Here is a 19,120-nt window from a genome sequence, read left to right as displayed (position 1 = left end):
TAATCCCTTGGATTGTGTATCTCTCAGGAAACATTTCAGAGGGAAAGGAAAACAAATGAAAACATGTCCAATTGTAATTGGGATTTTACTGATTCAAAATCTAAATGACCCTTCCAAAGTAGGAACTGAACTGATACATAATTTTATCTAATACAGAAAAAAACTAAAGCCTTCAGTTTTACAAGATAAATTGACGTGTATTAGAAAACATATTTCACATAAATCAAGAGCACCAGAGAATAAAAAATGAATCTGAGTTACTGGCAGTTAAACTGCACCCAACACAAAAGCAGCTCAGAACAGTTTAATCTAAAACCAAAAGCAGTTTCTAGAGGGAAAGCTTAACAAACCACTGCCAACATTACCACAGCTGTGAAAGAGAGGCATTACGAACATCAGTTACAACAGAGAATGCTTGGACAGTTCAGTGAGTGAAAAAACCATGACCACCACAACATATTAACCAGCATATTATTATTGTTGTTGTATATGCTGTCGCTGGTTAAAGCTTATTCCAAAATACAACACAGTCACAAAGATTTAAGAATAAATTAGGCTGCTGACAGAACTGTTTTGTCCCCGCCCTTTTAAAAACAGGATACAGACACTTTAACACTCCCAGGTAATAACAGCACACAGAAGCTTTCCAGGAAAATGTTTGTTTAACCAGATGAACAGGGCAACACTAAATCCCACCACCAAAGGTTAGCCCAAATCACCCTGACAAGAGAGAGACCTCCAGCAGCAGAATGCAGAAGCTGCCCACATTTCCCAAGGCTTGACAAAAAGAAGGCTGCAGCATAAGGAAGCAAAACATAAATTGTTGTCTACTAGGCACTGCTGTGCTGGCTATATGTAGATGCTAGAGACTGGGGAAAGAAGAATCTATTATTCATCACTGACTCTTTAGCTGCTGCAATCTCTTCACAAGTTTATTTTTGTAGAGTGACAAGAAAGGGAATGAACATTTTCTGAACATTAAGATCTTTCTACTTCGTTATTCACAACTGCTCAAAACAGCAAAGAACTGGGCCCACTTGCAGATTTAGAATTTTATTTCAGTGTCTAAATTTAATAAATAAAAAGGATACACTGTGGAATACCAATGTATACACACATTACTGCATTTCATACAAGGTACAGCCCACGATCTAGACCACATTACAAATTGCTTCTTTCATTAAGAGTAATATTATGTATCTATTGTATTTTTCTTCTTTCTAGAATATAATGACTAAGCTAGTAATCTTTTTTACCCAATATCTGAATTATTTAAGGTATCCTTATTGAAGTCTCTTGCAACTGAATATTTGCAATGGAGTCCTGGATAGATTTAAAACAGCATTTTTAAATTCTGTTCCACAGAGAGTGCGGTGACCTGAAGATATGGTAAATGAAATGCACTTGTGTAAGCAAAATTGATGGCACTAATAATTCATTATCATGGAAGGTGCCTTGCCACTCTCCATAAACAGGTAACTTAGACTCCAATTTAATTTGTTTCTGAATTGCTGGAGAGCAGCAAATGTGTAGACTCCACCCATTTTAAACACATCTGCAAAAGTCTTTGTGGAATCTTAACACTTCTTCCTATTAATTTCTAACTCGGGAACAGCCAGTACTGTTCTCCATTTTTTGCATCTGTATATCTACAAAAGGCAATCCATTTTTTTTTTTTTCAACTTACATATCCTTCTGGAAATACTGCAGCTTAGCTTTTCCTGGAGATAAAATTGTTTTGTCTTGTAGCCAAAGAGCATCAGTGGTACATCTGTTAGTAGAGCAGTAAAGATACATCCAATCCCATATGCCCCAGAGAGCAAGAATGACAAAGTATTTAAACACCTCATTGTTTTTCATTTTCTGCACTCTGTCCTCTGTCCTAAATTTGGCTTTCAGGCAGAGAGAAAGACAGACCAGTCAACTGACACTGTGTACCTTCACCTTCCCTTAAGACTGGTTCTTACAGCAGGCAGGACTCCCCATTATACAGAAGTTCTCATAGAAAAAAATACACTCTTTAAAGTGTGAATATTACTTAGTAATTGGTAAGATGAGGGTTTTTGCATAGCCAGTGTTCCCCTACTTTTTTTTTTTTTTTAAATCAAGTTCCAAGAGCTTCACTTCTCATGCAACTTCATGAGAAGTATTTACAAAATCAGTTACCATGCCAGTTATTTTATTAAAAGAACAATGATGAAAAATAGGACGTTACTGAACACAGTTTCGGTTTTAGCACCACACTTCGCTCGGTATATTTTTCTCTCAAAAAAAACCTGACCAGTTCTTTCCATACATAGCTTAAGCCTATAGAGCAACCAGATTTTATAATTTTTACCTTTGGCCACCTTGCAAACCTTTCCCAAGGTACAAGAGCAAATTTTAATCCCCATCCCTGTGAAATTATTTTTATTCCAATGGAACAAAGAAAATCAGCATATCATTGTGTTTATCCAATCACAACACGAGCCTTTTGTTTAAAACAGTCACAAATTAATTCACAGCTTAGCACCTGAGGTAAATGCATGGAGAAGTCACTTTCACAATATATATTAATGCAAAAGAACATTAGTCTTTTTGCATAAGAACATCTACACTGTAATCCCATTTTTGCCAAAAAAGAAAAAGAAATAACCTTGGGTCCAAGACAGAGCATGAATTCCCACACGTACGCATGATCCTTTGTACAAGAGTTGAGGTATCAGCTCAAGACAAGGCTAGTCCCCATTCAACCCAGTCTCACAGGTCCCATGAAAATCCTAATCCTTTCAGTGCTGACTGTTCTTAAATTCCTCTGAGTTCATTATAATGTGAAGTCTTCTTTTTATTCTGATGGAAGCCACAGAAGTTCTGCAAACCTGAATGTGTCTTACACAATTTGAAACCTTGTTTTTCCCCCATGACTTATGCAGACTATTATTAATGGGGCTGCCTTTCTAAAGCAACACTCTGGCATTTCTGCTTTGTAGAACTCAAAAGGTGTTAAGATATACCAGTAATTTGGTGTTAGTGTCCCCTTCTCTTAAGCCACTCTTGCATACTGCAAATATCATGGGAAAAAAACATTGTCCTTAGTCAGTTTTTGTTTTTCTCCACTTGGAAAAAAAAGTTAGGCAGAACTTGCAATGTTTTGTATTCATATGCAGGAACTATTGGAATAAATTACACTGGCAATTTAAAGTCAAGAAATCTAAGATCATTACATTTTCCTTCATGGAAGAACACCGAATAAATGAAACTGATAATTCTGCATTGAACAGGGTTTCTTTAGCTCTCTCTACAGGTTCTTGAAGAGCACCCTTTTTAAGGGATAACACAGCAGAAGTCAACAAAAATCAGAAACCTGTTAAGGGAGAAAAAAAAAAAAAGAGAGAGAGAGAGAGACCATTTTCTTTAAATATGTATGATAATGGTTTGTTTTTATAGCCAAACAGTATCGTGCTTACATGATGACAAGCATGACACCCGAGGGCATGGCCACCAATTGTCTGGCATGAAATCTTACCTACACTCTCAGTTTAGAAATGGAATACAGTGGAGCTATCAATGAGAGGAAAAAAAGGCATTATTAGCTGAAGAGAGAGGGGAGGAGAGAGTACATTCCTACATCTCTAGAGGAAATGATGAAAAATGGGTATAGACGCCCAGTGTAACAACTGCCCATCCACTCTGGGGGATTCCTTGTCCAAAGCTCTCCTCCCATGGCTCATCACAGATTCTTCTGCTGCTGGGATAATGCTGCTTAGAGACAGCAAAACCTAGCAGCTCAAACTAGAGATACTATTTTGTTACCGTCTTGTTTACAAGTGTAGGTAATTCCCTGCACTCCTAATTCTGCTTTCCAAAACCGTGAAGTTTTACATAAGTACTGCAACATACTTATTATCTCTGTTTTCAGCTGGAGTCCAAAATTTGAATCTGATCTTGCTTTGAGAAACTGCAGTGTTCTGCTGAAATTCCAGTAGCATGGCAAATGTGCAAATTTAGTAACTCAGTACGATTTTTGGTTTTCAGACATTATTTCTCCTTTTATAAGTTCCACTACATAAACTTCATTACTGAATGTTATTAACTGCAAATGATCCTTTCATTCACATTTTAACAATAGTCCTTTCAGGCATGATGTGTACCTGTGCTGAGGAGGATGTTTTCAATTAATTGTGCAGAGGAGATGCATTGTTCCTCAAAAGCAACACTTCACCTCAAAAACAAGGAATCCCAAAAGGGCCATCAGGAATGACATGTAGAGAGAAGCTCTTTTCTATCCTCTTTCTTTTCCCTGCCTGCCCCCCTTCTTTCTCCCAATCAAACTAAGGTGCCAAGGCCAAGAAGGTACCTGCAAAAATCAAAGGAAGCAAATCAAAGATACAGCAAATTGGCGAAGTAACTTAATAGTCTGAAAGGTGACAAAGAAAGATAAAGATCCACTACTGAAAGACTTTCCATTAGAGGGATCACTACATCCACCTTTATAATCAGCGTTTTCTGGTTCCACCATCCTTTTCTATCATGCAAGCCGTTTACTTTCTTAAAATAACCAGTGGTGAAAAGAAAGAAGACAAATAAGCCTTATTTAGAGCTTTCATTATTCAGTAGTAGAAAACACCTTATAAGGTGAGTTTCACTGTCAGCAATAGAGACATTTAAAAATATTCAGGAAAATAGTCTATTACTGTAGAATTCAAAGAAGAATTTACTATGACTTTCACTTACTTTCAAACTCAGAGGCTTTAAAGTACCATTTCAAGGTGAAATTCTGACTTCTATCCTTTTCTATTTTCTCCAGTGTTTCCATTTGCTTTTGCGCATACGAGAAATTACTGTAATATATATTCTGCATTCCTCACAGATTTTAAAGAAACCTAAACTTATTCAAGACATTTTCTAAAATATTAGAGTGATTAAAATGAAATTTGAGTGTAGTTCTCCAAAAAGTTATAAATAGGCATGAAAATAATGAACACAGATCTGCATTTTTTTATAAAATCCAGTTTTATAAAATGCCAGTGTTTCTGTTTTAGTCAGACACCAAAATGAAGCACACATTCAAGCATGCATTCAACCAGGCTACAGCATTTAAAATCCCAGACCTGGAAGTGCTCCTAATTGAGTGATGCTCTCCCAGACTGACTCCACACACAGCTCAGGCAGGATGCACAGCACACTGAACGCAGCTGCCCTCTGCTGCCGGGAAACCCCACACAGCTCCACGAGAATCCACACATCCCTGTCATTCCCCTTTCTCCTCATATACTGTGTGATTTACCTTCACCTGCAGATGCACTGTTTGAATCATCTTCTCCTGAAGCTGCTTTTCACTGCTAAACAGAAATGAACTATTACTATTCCAGCCCACCTTTCTGCTCTGCTTGCCTTAATCTACTTGTTCTGATTAAAACCTTGAAGTTTTCGGCTCCAGCCATTTTTGAGCCAGGAGCACTTCTCAGCTAAATTAAGTCCCCTATAATACCACCAGGTAGCAGCATCTCAAGGATGTCCTGCTTCATCTATACTTCCCTTGCAGTTCCCCCAAGGAACTCCCAAGAATATCACCGGTATGAATGCAACCTTGGCATTATTAACACCATGCTTTAACCAACTAAGTTAATCTCAGGGGTAGTCCATGAACCCACCAATACAGAAGAGGGCTGCTTTTTAATGACCAAGATGAATCATGTATGAGCTTTTAAACTCTGCCATAACAAGTAACACAACTTATTTTAGATATGCATATGGCCATCTGTACAAAGTACAAAGGCACTCAAGTAAGCCATGGTTTGTTTTAAAGCTTGCCTATTCTGTACCAATTCAGTCCATCTGAGAGGGCAAAAAATCCAACCTCACCAACTCCATACAGATGGTAAATGCACTCTATGAAAGAAAAGGTGGACAAACCCATACATTGTATAAAGTTCTTTGCATCTAATGGTACAACTACATTTAGGCTAAGAAGCTGAGCAATTTTCCTCCTTTATCTGAAATGTTAAAATAAAGCTGATGCAACTGCATGTATCTGTCCCTTAAAACACTTTCGACTACTACTAACTACTACAGTAGGCACTGCTTTCTCACTACGTGAATTTTTGTCAAATTTACATTTTATGCAATAAGTGTTTTAATTAAATTTCCCTTCCAACAACTCCTTGAAAATAAACAAAAAACCTGACATGGTCTGAATACCAATTTCTCCTTTATTTTTTTCTAGTAATATCCAAATATATAAACACAGTTGCACTATTTATTTGTAGCAGTGTTCTGGATAAACTGAACAACTAATCCTCTGCGATGGAGAGGCCTCCCTCACACAAAGCCTTGCCAAATACATATTTATAGTTGAGTTACTGCTTTCCAGAAAAAGTATTCCAGTATAGTACATATCCCTTCACTTGATACATCAACATTAATAAAATAAGTATTTCTTAAAGTGCAAAGAAAAATTAATACACATTTTTATTAACTTTATTTGCTTTTCAAACCAGCTGGAGTCCAGCTGTACTAACATGCAACACTGGTGTGCTGTATCTATCAGATTAAGTCCATTACTGAAACAAGGAAGTGCTGCACTTGTATGGCTTGCTGAGGTGCAATCATGCTGTTAGAGCTGTCCAAGAAATCCGGGATATAATGATATTTTGCTCATTAAATGCAGGGGATTGATGATTTCTTATGTAAGGAAACATGGCCATTTCCTTAAAATAGCTGTACTGAGGAGCTAGAATTTCAACCCATCAGTAAGGGCATTTTTAGTGAAGTATAATAAAAGCTGATATTGCTCATACTAATCATCTCTTCATGCTGTCACAGGTTTTCCCCAGTAACTTACAACTCCCAGCTCTAAAAAAGCTTCTATTAAGAGCACAATGCAGTACCACCTTTCCAAAAATAGAATTCAAGACTAATTATTACTTCGATTTTTTTTTTTACTAGCAGCACTTCAGACAGCAATAAAACGAAATGCAGATACATTTAATGTATTTTTCCCTGTTCACTTTGTGGAAGTGGCAGTCATGCAGGAGATTTTCAAAATTAAAAAAATAGGATTATAAAACCATAAAATTGACCCAGGGCCTTTGGGCATACAAAGTACTTATAGTTATAATTAATTTTTTAGTGTGACAAGGTTTGAAAACTGACTGTGGAACTCTTAAAAGCTGTTTCAGATTTGCTCTATTCCAATATAGCAATTATCATCACAAATGATACGACTTCGGGTTCGGTTCAAAATCAAAACTACTTCAGCACAGGTTAATAAATAGTAGATCCAAAATCTGGGCGAGCTGGGGGTGTACACAGCCCTCATCCAAGCAGGACAGGGCAGGCTGGTTTACCATCACACCACGTAACCATGCAGAGGCTGCAAGGGGGTTTCTGCTCCCACATTTCTATCAGTGACAAAAGTGTGGCTTCAGACCATGTCCTCGCTTACCAAATTGCACTGAGCTCAAACCATCCACCAATACCTTTCCTCCAGTTCTTTTTTACACCAGCAATACTCTCACAGGTGAGCAGTCCCATTAATGAAACCCAGGATTGTCAGCAAGAAGTTGTATGGTGTAACACTCATTCCTGTGGATCAGCCCCAGTGTATATCTAAGCAGGTTCTGCACAGGGAGAGGCAACGCGTGTCTCCTGAGTAACTGAACTCCAGAAGGGGTTCAGTGTCATCCTTAATTACCAGGCTAAGGCAAGGAAAAAGGGCATCATTTAAAAACAGGTAGAATTAAAAACAAATAACGAAACACTGGAACAGTGTAGATGTTGCTTATCAAATTAGTATCAAAATATAAAGTAGGACACATCTTTACAGCATCAAATGTTTTCCTCACATATACAAGACCTGTGTACCTGGTTTAAGGATTTTACAAACAGACCTAAACTCATATTCTGTAAAAAAGAGCTGTCCAGTATAAGTTGTAAAGGCAGAAGCAAAACGTGTATAATATGCCAAGAGAAAAGAATTTAAAGTTAAAACTAAACTGAGGCTGGAGTTCTGGGCAACAAGGCAAAGCAATTATAGATGTGGTAAATGGAAGAAAAATTAAATTACTGCAGGGCAGATCTGACATCTGTACTAGCAGTGGTGCTACAGATCATTAGTCACAGGCATTTTACACCAAGCGCTACAGAAGATAATTTAAGCAGTGATGACACCAGTTCCTTCCTCTCTATTGCCCCAGTGACATCAGTTTTTGAATTACAGGGGTTATTTCTTCCAAGAGCAACGTCTTAGACATTTTACATGTTAATGTTTGAGCAACCAAACTCTACTTACACAAGCTTTTTTAAAAACAAACAAACAACAACAACAACATTTTATTGTTAGAGTACATTTATATTTTATGTTGTCTTAAAACTGCAGCTACATTCAAAGTTCTAAGAAGTTAATCAAATTTAAAATCTCAAATGAATTTTAATAGTGCCTTTTTAAAATATACAGAATGTAGCATTTTCACTAGCTAAAATCCAAATTTTTTTCTATTTAGGATGTAATTAAATTCCTGTTAATTTATCTCTATCACTGTCCAGTTTTGATTTCTTAAGATTGACACATCTTGCAAATAAGAAAGAATTGTCAAAAAAGTCATTCAGAAAATTATTTCTGGTGGTGTACGGGAGGCTATCCTGCATTCATTTTGCAATTCCAAAAGCTAAGCTACCTAAAGAAATAAGTATATGCACATATATGCACGAGTTAACATGCATGAGCTGGGAGACGAATCTCACGCTGTATGAGAGAACCAGCCTGCACTGGCACATGTCTGAGTCACTCCTGTACAGCTCGAGACATAAAATGAAAACCAAACGACTCTGACTTTTCCCAGATAGATAATTTTTTACGTGGGCATTGCTGCCACCACACGGCCAAAGCGCTGCACTGCCCTTCCCCTGCCCCGCTCAGGTGCGAACCTGCTCAGCACACACCCCTGCCACAAGCCCTCTCAGGAACGCTTTCCACTCCAACTTCTCAAAGCCCCACCACTGCCAACAATTTCCCCGAATAACTTCCATCTAAAAGAAGATTAGAAAGAACTTATAGCATTCAAATCTTGCTGACCGCGTCTTCCAAATATGAGCCATCAGCTGTCAGAAATTTCAGTGTTGTAGAATTACACCACAGCAGTAACTCTCAGAGACAACAGAACATCTCCCAAACACCAGTCCAGGCAGCCAAAGTCTAACTGATGTGCCAACAAAGCCTGAAACAGGTCCTTTTCTGAAATGCCCTCCTCAAAACATTGTCCCAGAAAGCCTACTTTTAGAAAGCTGGACTTGGCTCACTACCCTGACAGCTGCAGAGCCACAGCAGCCTCTGAGCAGGTTCCTTATACTGAAGAGACATGTGAGTTCAGTCACAACAGAAAAGGAAAAGGGAGTTCCATAATGTCACACACAACAAGCAGGATTCTACATTCGTTCCTATTTCTTAGTTCTTATGAACAGTAGTTTGCTGTATACTTAAAGGTTTTAAAATACCTACCTATTGAGAACTATTATTTTTTGCGTTCTCCTGCACATGAGCTCATTTATACAAGTGCCAAAGGCACCACAGAAATACCACTATATGCCATAGCTGGGGTTTAACTCTGCCACCCATGGAATAAGGCTCCACTGGTCTGAGTAACTCAGAAGCACTCTTGCAGAGTTTGGACCTGACTTATGTACACTTGAGAATAACATCTGAAATAATCAAAAGAACCAGGCAGTCCTCAATAAATACCATTTATACTGTCTTCACCCTTTCTCTAAGTCATCAGTGAAGATAACAATTCTGCAGTTTATGAACCTTTATGCTTGCACATCACCTTTTTTTCTACAACTACTTCACCTGTAGCTTCCTAAAAATGTTAAAAAATCATATCATGTATGAAAAACCTCATGTATCACTTTGACAAGGCCAGAAAAGAAGTCAAAATGCCTCAGGGCTTCCTAGACAAAGCGAGGCTGTAGAGAACATTCATTCAACAGTCACCATATTTGAAGGACTGCATTAAATAAATGACTCAGTCAGTCAACTAAATAGGTGAGGCAACCAAAGAGTCCCTGCTTTCTCTTCCACACCGGTCAAGAAAAAGATGTGAATATACTCACCTTTTTTGCTCTTTGTGCTATATTAGGTGTTCTAGTCAGAAGCTTTTCAATCAGGTACTCTCTATTCTGCAAAACCAACATTTGTTAAGTTAAAAATCAATATGAGGAAAGAAGAAATTTCACATAGATTTTAAGGCAGAGCAAAATTTACTCGTAGGGTTAAACATTTTACCTTGGCTTTCTGGAAAAATTTGCATTTTAAAAGTTCTGCTGCTGTGGGCCTGAAAGATCAATAATAAATTAGAACAGAAAACATAGACCCCTCTCAGTGAATACAGTACAAGACGTTAGTTAAATGGTACGTCTCTAATACTTTTGAATTAGTACTGTATGAATGGGGAATGAATGATAATAGCTACTGAATTAATTCACACAAACTCACTTACCACACATGAAAAAAATTAAGCCTCTCTATGGTAAAAATACCAAAAAAAAAAGAGAAAAAAATATCAGTCTCTCAAGCTGCCAATTTCCCCCCTTTTTTTGTTTAACACAAGTGCAAGTGCATTTTACCTTTAAAACAAACAAAAAACAAAACACACAAAAAAGTCAGGTATTGGTTTCTTCCCCAAGTGACTCTATGAATGCAACTAAAACTTTGCTCCACAGCAATAAAAGCATAATTACATTTTCCAAACAGCAGCATCGATACCTGCTACTGGCATTCTTTAACTTGATTGATGTTAGCAGGTATTCAAAAGAAACTATACCGACACGATTAACATGATGCATAAACCAAAGAGAGTCCTCAGGAGCATCTTCCAATCAAATGGACAAACACAAATCAAAGCAACAGCTGTAATGTCAAAACTGAGACATTCCACTTTCACTTGCAGTTCTGTTCAAGTCTGGTTCTTCCCATCATCATTAAGTTTATATTTTTGACATTTTCAACAGATAATCACAATCTCAGAGCTACCAAAGTGATTCCAACAGCAGATTTTGTCTCCCCTAGCTTCAGGGAACAGAAAAGCTACTTATCTACCCAAAGCCAGACTCTAGTACTGAAGCAGACTCTGGAGAGAAAACAAAGCATCTCCTGGGATGAAATGAAATCCTCCATGTTCTTTTCATCATTTCCATGAGGAGCCCATACCACATCCAAGCGTAATTTTGACACAGCTAAATTTAGGGAAGTCGCAATCTTCAAGATTCGTCACTTCCAAATGAACAGTAGCAACATCTGCTCCCGTTTTCCATTTTAATTCAAGCAAGAGATGGAATATCGCACAAACTAGTTGAGACAGCAGAAAGCTTCAATGGGGAACATTCCTGTCTCAAAACCATCTAAAACTCAAAACTGTCTAAAAACTGTCTAAAAACTATCTAAAATCTGAACTAGTCTATCTCTTTAGCGATGAAAAAAGGAGTAGTAAGTGGTCTGTATGTACATATCAATTCACTCCTGCTAGAAATAATGACTCAACCCTTGATATTGACAAAAAGCATTCAATTTAGACACAGGTAGTAGGTTCCATAGAGCATGGGGTTTTTTTTCTCCTCCAAAATACCAAACTCTACAGCAAAGGAGTTCTCATTAATGGTCCTATGGAGACCACCAGACTTGGCAGTAATTCATACATGTATCTTGGATGAGCAAAAAAGGAAGGGAAACAATTAAAAAGAAAAATCAGCTTCTGTGTCAAAGTTTTAAAGTTCTTTCTCAGATTACAGTGAGCCAGTACCATCACATCTCATAACAGGGCTAAGCACAGTTAAAGCTAGATTTTACTAAAGTTTTATCCAAACTACTGTTCTCCATTCCTCTATCATTAATTATGTCAGACACTTCTGAACCAGTCTGGACATGCTTTCTGGCCCTGTTTTTCCACCCAGCCTGCGGCAGGGAGTTGCAGCTGAGGACTGTGAGCAGCATCCTTGGTACTGGGGAGAGAGAGAAACACCCACACACAGATCCCCAAAAAGGAAAACATCACAGTCTGAGAAAACAACAGTGCAATGCCAGTCCTAGAATTTGCCACAAAGACCAAGCACTTTTCCCACAACTGACATGGCTGTTGGAGGTATCTCCATGCTAAATTACATCCTGGCTTGTGAGAAATGTAAAAAATAGAGATGACCCCCAATACAAAAATACTCGCTCTATACCAGTATAGAGTAACTGGCACAGTTCTGAGCATCTATCTGCTGGTCTTATTGTTCAATGCAAGGCAATCCTGAGTATGAAGATACTGCATGTGATTTAATAAAATAGCATAATTACCTTAAACACTAGTGTTTCAGCACTAATGTCATAGCTACAGGTCATGTAACTTGGCATTATGTGTTCAAGGAGACAAGGAAATCCCATTTTATTTACTCCTTGTGATTTCAAACCTCTTTAATCTTGCCCTGAAAATTGCTGAACACTGGAAGCTAAAAGAAGCTTGATTACCCAGACCACATTTCATGCTTATCCCTAAGCAGACAAACTCTAGCACTAAGCTTAAAGCATCAAGACTTGCTACTAAGATCAACAAGTGTAAGGGGTTTGGGAATCTGAAAACAGTACACAAATGATCCTTGAGTGAAATAAAAAAATTTCAAGTATTTTGAGAATAAAAAGGTGTTTCACTAATCATACTTTTTCTCTAGTATGCCTACTGTCACCTTTTTGACTTGATGCCCCCTACAAAAACATCCTTAGCATAACATCAGTGAAGTACACACCATAAGAGACACGTACAATCAGGACTGCTCTCTCAGAACAATCTTTCCCCAAAAATACTAGCTCTGAAACTCTACAAAACAGTGATATATTAAATGCCTTAAGAAACAATGTTAATTAGAATGTGCTTTCTACAAGTCTTCAGCAAAAGAAGCCTACAAAAATGGGTCTGCATAAAAATGAACAAAGGATGAATAAATTAATCATTTTGGGACCTCAGCAATGGCTTTGGAATAGATGTTTAATAATTTCATCATCTTGGCTGTCCCATCCACAAAACATAGTAAGAAAGAACAAATTGCAAAGATGCTATGATGCACAATTGCCCACACACACATGAAGAAAACTCAATAACCTTGGAGCTAATAACATTACAGTAAAAAATAAATATATCTTAAAAAGTAATTTTCTCTGGAAAATAAGTTAATGTCACAAAATTACAAAAAACAACATAGAATTATTTATTTATAATTTCATTTAGAGGCCAAGAGACTGATACGTTTGGTTACCCACAGTTCTGCTGATCAATCTGAGCAGTATTGTTAGATGTATTAAGACTTATATCTTGTCTCAAATGAGAAATTAAGATGTAGAGCAAGGACTTTCGTTTGATCAGAGTTTAATTCAATAGCATGTTTACCTATAAATACATTAGGTTCACAACCCAGAAGAAGAAAACTTAAGGCATCATTAAGAGGCAATTTCTTCTCCCCAGATGAAGATGACTGAAGGCTTTTATTTACAAAATTCAAATCATACACTTAAAAAATTATGTCACTGTAACTTAAAGTAGCCCATATATTTAAAATAAATAATTCTACTGTACATGGCAGTAGTGACCTACCTTTTGGAAGGATCTTTTTGAAGGCATAATGAGATTAGTTTTCTAAAAGATTTGCCATACTTTTTCGTCATCTCCTTGTCCTCTACACCTGTCTCTAAAGTGGGAGGGTCATTTTGAAGTGTCAGCATTAACACCTAAAATAAATCCAAAAAAAGAGGTGTTGGAAGCAAAACCAATTCAAAACACAGAAATTACAAGAGAATAAATAATCCACAGAATACATCTACTTAAATATCTTGAGTTGCTATTGAAAATGAAGTAGTACTCTCTATCTAGCAGCATTAATAATGCAGGCAACAGCATTAAGTAATGCAAAGTGATTGTTACTTTCATAGGAGGGTATTTGTGATAAGGTGCTGCTCCTGTTGCTAACTCAATGGCTGTTATCCCAAAACTCCACATATCAGCCTTGAAGTCGTAACCTCGCACCTGAAACAGAATCAGAAAGGAAAACCAAGGTGATAATGTCTTAAGTTCCACAAATAAGACTGAAAATCTTTTAATTTTTTTTTTTTTTAACATCAGAAATACCTGCTCCATGACTTCAGGGGCCATCCAACAGGGAGTACCAACAAATGTTTTCCTTACTTTATTACGAGTAACATCACCTCCAGTTGCTAAAAATGCACTAACACCGAAATCTGGGAAGGAGAAAAAAAGTCAAAATGTGTTAAACTAGCAATAAAAAAGCAAAAGTTTTACATTTCAGAAATTAACTCAGTTTATAACAGTATACTTCTAGAAACTCTCCATTTTAGAGCTGACCTTTGTTCCACGACAAACTGTTCATAAAATCCTATGGAATAGAAGGTATAGTTTTATCTGGGAGATCTGCACTACAACACCCTCAAGTCCAAGCTCCTAGTCTGTGTCTTCCTGAGTAAGGTTGCAAAGGACTCCAGAATATCTGTCACTTAAGGTTTTCAAATAAGCACTTTGAGCCAAGGTTTGCATCTGCTGTTGTTCAGACAAGAAGCTACTTCTGACAGTTACTAAATTTGAATGCAATTTGAACAAATGGGAATATTACATGTAATTTAAATATTTCTGGAGATTTGACAAACCAAAGATCAACACCAAAGTCATCAATAATGTATACTTAACAGTAGACCAGGACATGAATAGCTTTTTCCAAATTCTAAAATAGAAAAACAAAAACAAAAAACAAAAGCTCAGTGTTCTGTTAACTTGTTACTACGTCGGTGACAGCCGTATGGGAGAGATCGGGCTATAAGCGGAAGAAAAAGCAGGTTACCAGTGTATGGAGAAATACTGTCAATTTTGAATGGAGCTATATGAAGAATATTTTCCACTGTACTACTTACAATCCAGTTATACTGAAATAAAGTAGTTTACTGTAGACTTACTTCAATTTTTAATTTTTCTATTGCTTTCTTATTGTTACTTGATTTTAAGGTTGAAAAAAACTCCCAGTAACTACAGAAAAATGTAGTTTTATTATTATTTTACACTGGCATATTAAAACTCTCAAAATACATGTTTACATTGTACTTTGAAAGCATCATTTATACAAAAAAATACAAGTTCTGTTTATAGCCATTTTTATTACCAAGGACTGCTAAACACACAGCTTTCAACACTCGGTCACCAGCTATAAACTGCAAAAGGCCTGGCAGTATGCTGAGAGAGGGGGCAGGTGTCACCACCTGCTCACTCTACCTTCCAGATAATCTCATACTAACTTGAGAGACAGGATATGAGCCTTTCTCAGTACTGAAGCTCTTATGAGACCAAATCATTTGATTCTTACAGACTACCACTTGAGAAGCACATCGACACACTCAGGGGATATTTAAGATGCTAAACTGTATCCAGCTGATACCACCACAAGACAAATGGCAGATACGCCAAAAGCAATTCTCAGTGAGAAATATCTCATGCATCTCAGTGACTAGTTAACTTATAGCCAAGGTCCTTATGAAGGGAGTACATCCAGATTTTTGGATCCTCAAGAACTATTATAATTACTTACAGAAATAAATAAAATTAATAGAAATATGACTGGTTACCATTTGCAAGCTTTTTAGGGCACATAGGCAAATCAAAAGCAAATATTAAAAGGACATTAAAAAGTTTCCTTATACATTCGATGGGACACAGAGAAACACTGAATAATTTCTGAATCACATATCAGTAACCAAGAATCCTGAAATATGTAACTGGGGAACTTGTGGCTACAGCACTCCAAAGGAAACAGTTAAAAGCCAACAGAAAAACCTGTATATATTGCCCTTGATCCAGCTGCAGTGACCTTTTTCTTTTATTTATCCATCACTCTACAACTGCCATTACCTGCTATTTGTACAGAGCCATCCTCACCCAGAAGAATGTTGCCAGCCTTCAGATCTCTAGAATGTACAAACAGAGGTTAGCATGACAGTACATATGTGCACTTTATGTAAACAAATAAATATTGCGTAATGAATAGTTTTACAAGATACCATTCTCAAATTTAAAACGCAGAAAAAGGAAACTGAAGTATAAAATGTAACTGAATAACATAAAAGCACAGCGTAGAACTCAAACACTCACAAATTCTCATAGAGAAAGAGAGCTGGATTCAGCTTTGGCATAAAATTAAAAAATTCAGGGGTAGATTTTTAAGAAGATAAATATTTAGGTCCAAAGTCTACTTTATCACCTTTGATAAATATATTGTCACCAACTGAGAGCTTTCAGAGCTATAAACCAAGAATTAATACTTTGTCAAATCTAACGGTACCAGTACTGAGAAAGAAAAGTTAAAAAAGTTTTCCTCTTTGACCTCTTCAGAGAAGAGACCCATTTTCAAGAAAGGTAAATGTACTGTACATTTCTATCCAATTAAACTATTAAAGCTCAGGAATAGCAGCCATATTTTGCTACAGAGTACAGTGATGAAAAGTTACTTGGCACTGAATGTGTCAAAAAGTCAGCATGTACTAAAGTGTCAACTATACCCATTTACCATACTATTCACATGTAATGTTAAGAAGAAACCTCTGTGGTTGTTTTCCTTTGGTTTGTTTCTTTTTCTTATAGAAACATGCCTTCCATTTTTAATGCATCACTGCTGAAAGGTAACATAATCTGTTTCCCTGTATATATATATATACACATATATAAATATATAAACAAGAATGTACTGAAACAACAGAACAAAAACCCTGAACAATTTTGGAAACATCTCTAACTAGCAAATGCCACCTGACACAGTATTCACTGAACTATACCACAGCTTTCACCTACAATGTACATCAGAAAAAGAAGGACACCATATCATCTTTAACAGGACTTTTGTGGTAAGGCACAGTTTACAGACGATTTTATAAAAATGGAGAAATGTCACATGTAACAGAGATCTCTCTCTTTTTATGTTTTATAATGTACTTTAAGAAGAGACAAGGGGAATTCCCACATCTGACCTCAAAGAGTCCTGTTATCCTTAAAGCTCATGAATGTGCCTTTCACAACAATATCAGCTTAACAGAAGACTATGAATTAAGGTTTGAGGCAGATCTTCAGCATTCCAGACCAGAAGTCAAGATAATTGTTCTTTATTTCTCCATTTATCTCAATTTTCCCTCTGCAAAAGGAGGAAATAGCTCTCGATTTACATCAGAGGCAGTTCATTTATAAGACAAGACATAAGAGGCACACAAAGAACAATTACTGTGTTACATCTGCACTACCTCCATTCTCAGAGTCCAGTTTGCAGTGAATCTGTTTTTTGTGTAATTATAATAGGTTAATGCTTGAAAGAGAGAATCTACTGCAGGTACCTTTCTTAAAAGACAAATTCACCACAGTAAATTTAATTAGCAAAGTCAGACTACAGCACTTTCAACAACCAAACAGTGAAAGCACCCTCTGGATTCTTTCAGCAGATACGTATAGACCACCCCAGGGGATCTGCACAATTCACATGGTGTAAGGCAGTGGAGAGAGAATATGCATAAGAGAGCAATCACTAGATGCATGCACACCAAGATGCAGTTTCATAGTACCCAACTTGGCTTCACATGTGATCATAAAAAAGATCTGTAGACTTGTAATAGATATTTACTGATTACCAGGAAAAAAAATAATCTCACATTTGTACAGGAGTGCCCAAGACCAAGATTACAGGTTTTACTGTGCAACACGATAACCCAGTCACAAAACATATCACATAAGCTAGAATCAGATTAGATATTGGAGCACCAGCAAGCATGGGAGTATAGTCCCCAGTTCTGGCATCCTTATCGCAGCACAGGCCTATCCCAACTAGAAGAGAGACACATGGCATAAAGACCAGGCAAGTACTAAGTATTAGTGACAAACTGCAATCAAGATTGCAGCATCTGCTCCAGCATTATCATCTGATAATTATCGATCGCATTTACAGTACGTGACAGAGGCAGTACAGTTTGCTTGGCCAGGCCACTGCAGCTGACCAGTGTCAACAAACTACACAGCCAATGTGGGAAATGCTTTTCACTGTGTATATGCTCCTACCTGTGAATTTGCCCATTCCTGTGTAGATAGTCTAGGCCCTCCAAAACTTCTTTAAGAATTGTTGCTATTATGGGTTCTTCAAGCACTCCACTTTTGTGCTCTCCTCTGTTGACAATATACTTTATTATATCAAGCATTGAACCTGTATTGCAGATCCAGGAAGGAAAAAAAAGCAAATACAAAGCATTATTATATCAAATTCTTAAGAAAGCTGTATTTCTTCAGTCTTTCTATGCTACTACAATTTAAGTTTTTGCATGTGTGTATAAATGCTTCATGTAACTAGCTGTTAGAATAAAGCACACCGCTAACTTGTTCAAATGAGACACAGAGCACTGCTTTTTGTCAAAAACAGTTAGAAGAATATGTTGACATCTTGCTAAGCGACTACTTATTTAAAATTCAGGAGTACTCCACATTTAAACAGACATATGCTGCAAAGGTCTTGGTTTATTATCCAGCTTAGATTATGGTTCATGTGTTCACAATGTAGACCCATAGCTGCAAGATTGGAAGAAGATATTGTCTGCAAACAAATGATGACAACATTCCCAGCGACACAGTTTGACATTGAACTTCAGCTATTATAAATTTAAAGGTATTTAATAAAAACATTTTGATTTTAACCAAGCATTATTCAACAGTTCACAGTAAATTCCTGTCACAAATCACTGGTTTATCTCATGTTCCATGCTTGCTTTAGATTGAACTGGCCAAAATAAATCATTACGACGTAACAAGTGTTATGAGCATTTCCCATCCTTGTTTTCTAGCACCATGGTGCAGTAGTCTCCTGTCATCAAGACTACTCTTGAAGGACATCATGTAACAACCAGGACCACCACATCTTAATTTGGAGCCTCTCTTTTCTAAGCCAGAAGCGCATTAAGTTCATCCCCTTTCTCCTCTCCCAGAACCAAATAAGGATTTTATCCCATAAACCATCATGATAAAAAATGGCAGTAAGTGTTTCGTTAGTTTAAGCAAGAAGAAGGATGCAACATTTGTAATACTTGTCCTAG

At 37.0% G+C, this 19,120-nt stretch overlaps 1 protein-coding gene across 3 annotated transcripts in view; it reads right to left on the bottom strand.

The window, feature by feature from the left end:
- Nucleotides 1-19,120, bottom strand: part of STK39 (serine/threonine kinase 39) — an 83,852-nt gene that overhangs the window by 39,539 nt on the left and 25,193 nt on the right. For all 3 annotated transcript variants that reach the window (XM_050339588.1, XM_050339590.1, XM_050339589.1), the window contains exons 4-10: nucleotides 18,099-18,240; nucleotides 15,915-15,970; nucleotides 14,133-14,242; nucleotides 13,929-14,030; nucleotides 13,602-13,735; nucleotides 10,262-10,310; nucleotides 10,090-10,155 (exon numbers count right to left, since the gene is read on the bottom strand). In XM_050339588.1, the coding sequence (XP_050195545.1) occupies nucleotides 10,090-10,155; nucleotides 10,262-10,310; nucleotides 13,602-13,735; nucleotides 13,929-14,030; nucleotides 14,133-14,242; nucleotides 15,915-15,970; nucleotides 18,099-18,240 (659 nt within the window). The remainder of the gene's footprint in view (nucleotides 1-10,089; nucleotides 10,156-10,261; nucleotides 10,311-13,601; nucleotides 13,736-13,928; nucleotides 14,031-14,132; nucleotides 14,243-15,914; nucleotides 15,971-18,098; nucleotides 18,241-19,120) is intronic.

This window comes from Myiozetetes cayanensis, unplaced genomic scaffold, assembly GCF_022539395.1.
Source record: "Myiozetetes cayanensis isolate MyiCay16 unplaced genomic scaffold, myiCay2020 scf9, whole genome shotgun sequence".
Lineage (NCBI taxonomy): Eukaryota > Metazoa > Chordata > Aves > Passeriformes > Tyrannidae > Myiozetetes > Myiozetetes cayanensis.
The sequence above is the reverse complement of the archived record's forward strand: the minus strand, read 5'-3'. Positions and strand labels throughout refer to the sequence as shown.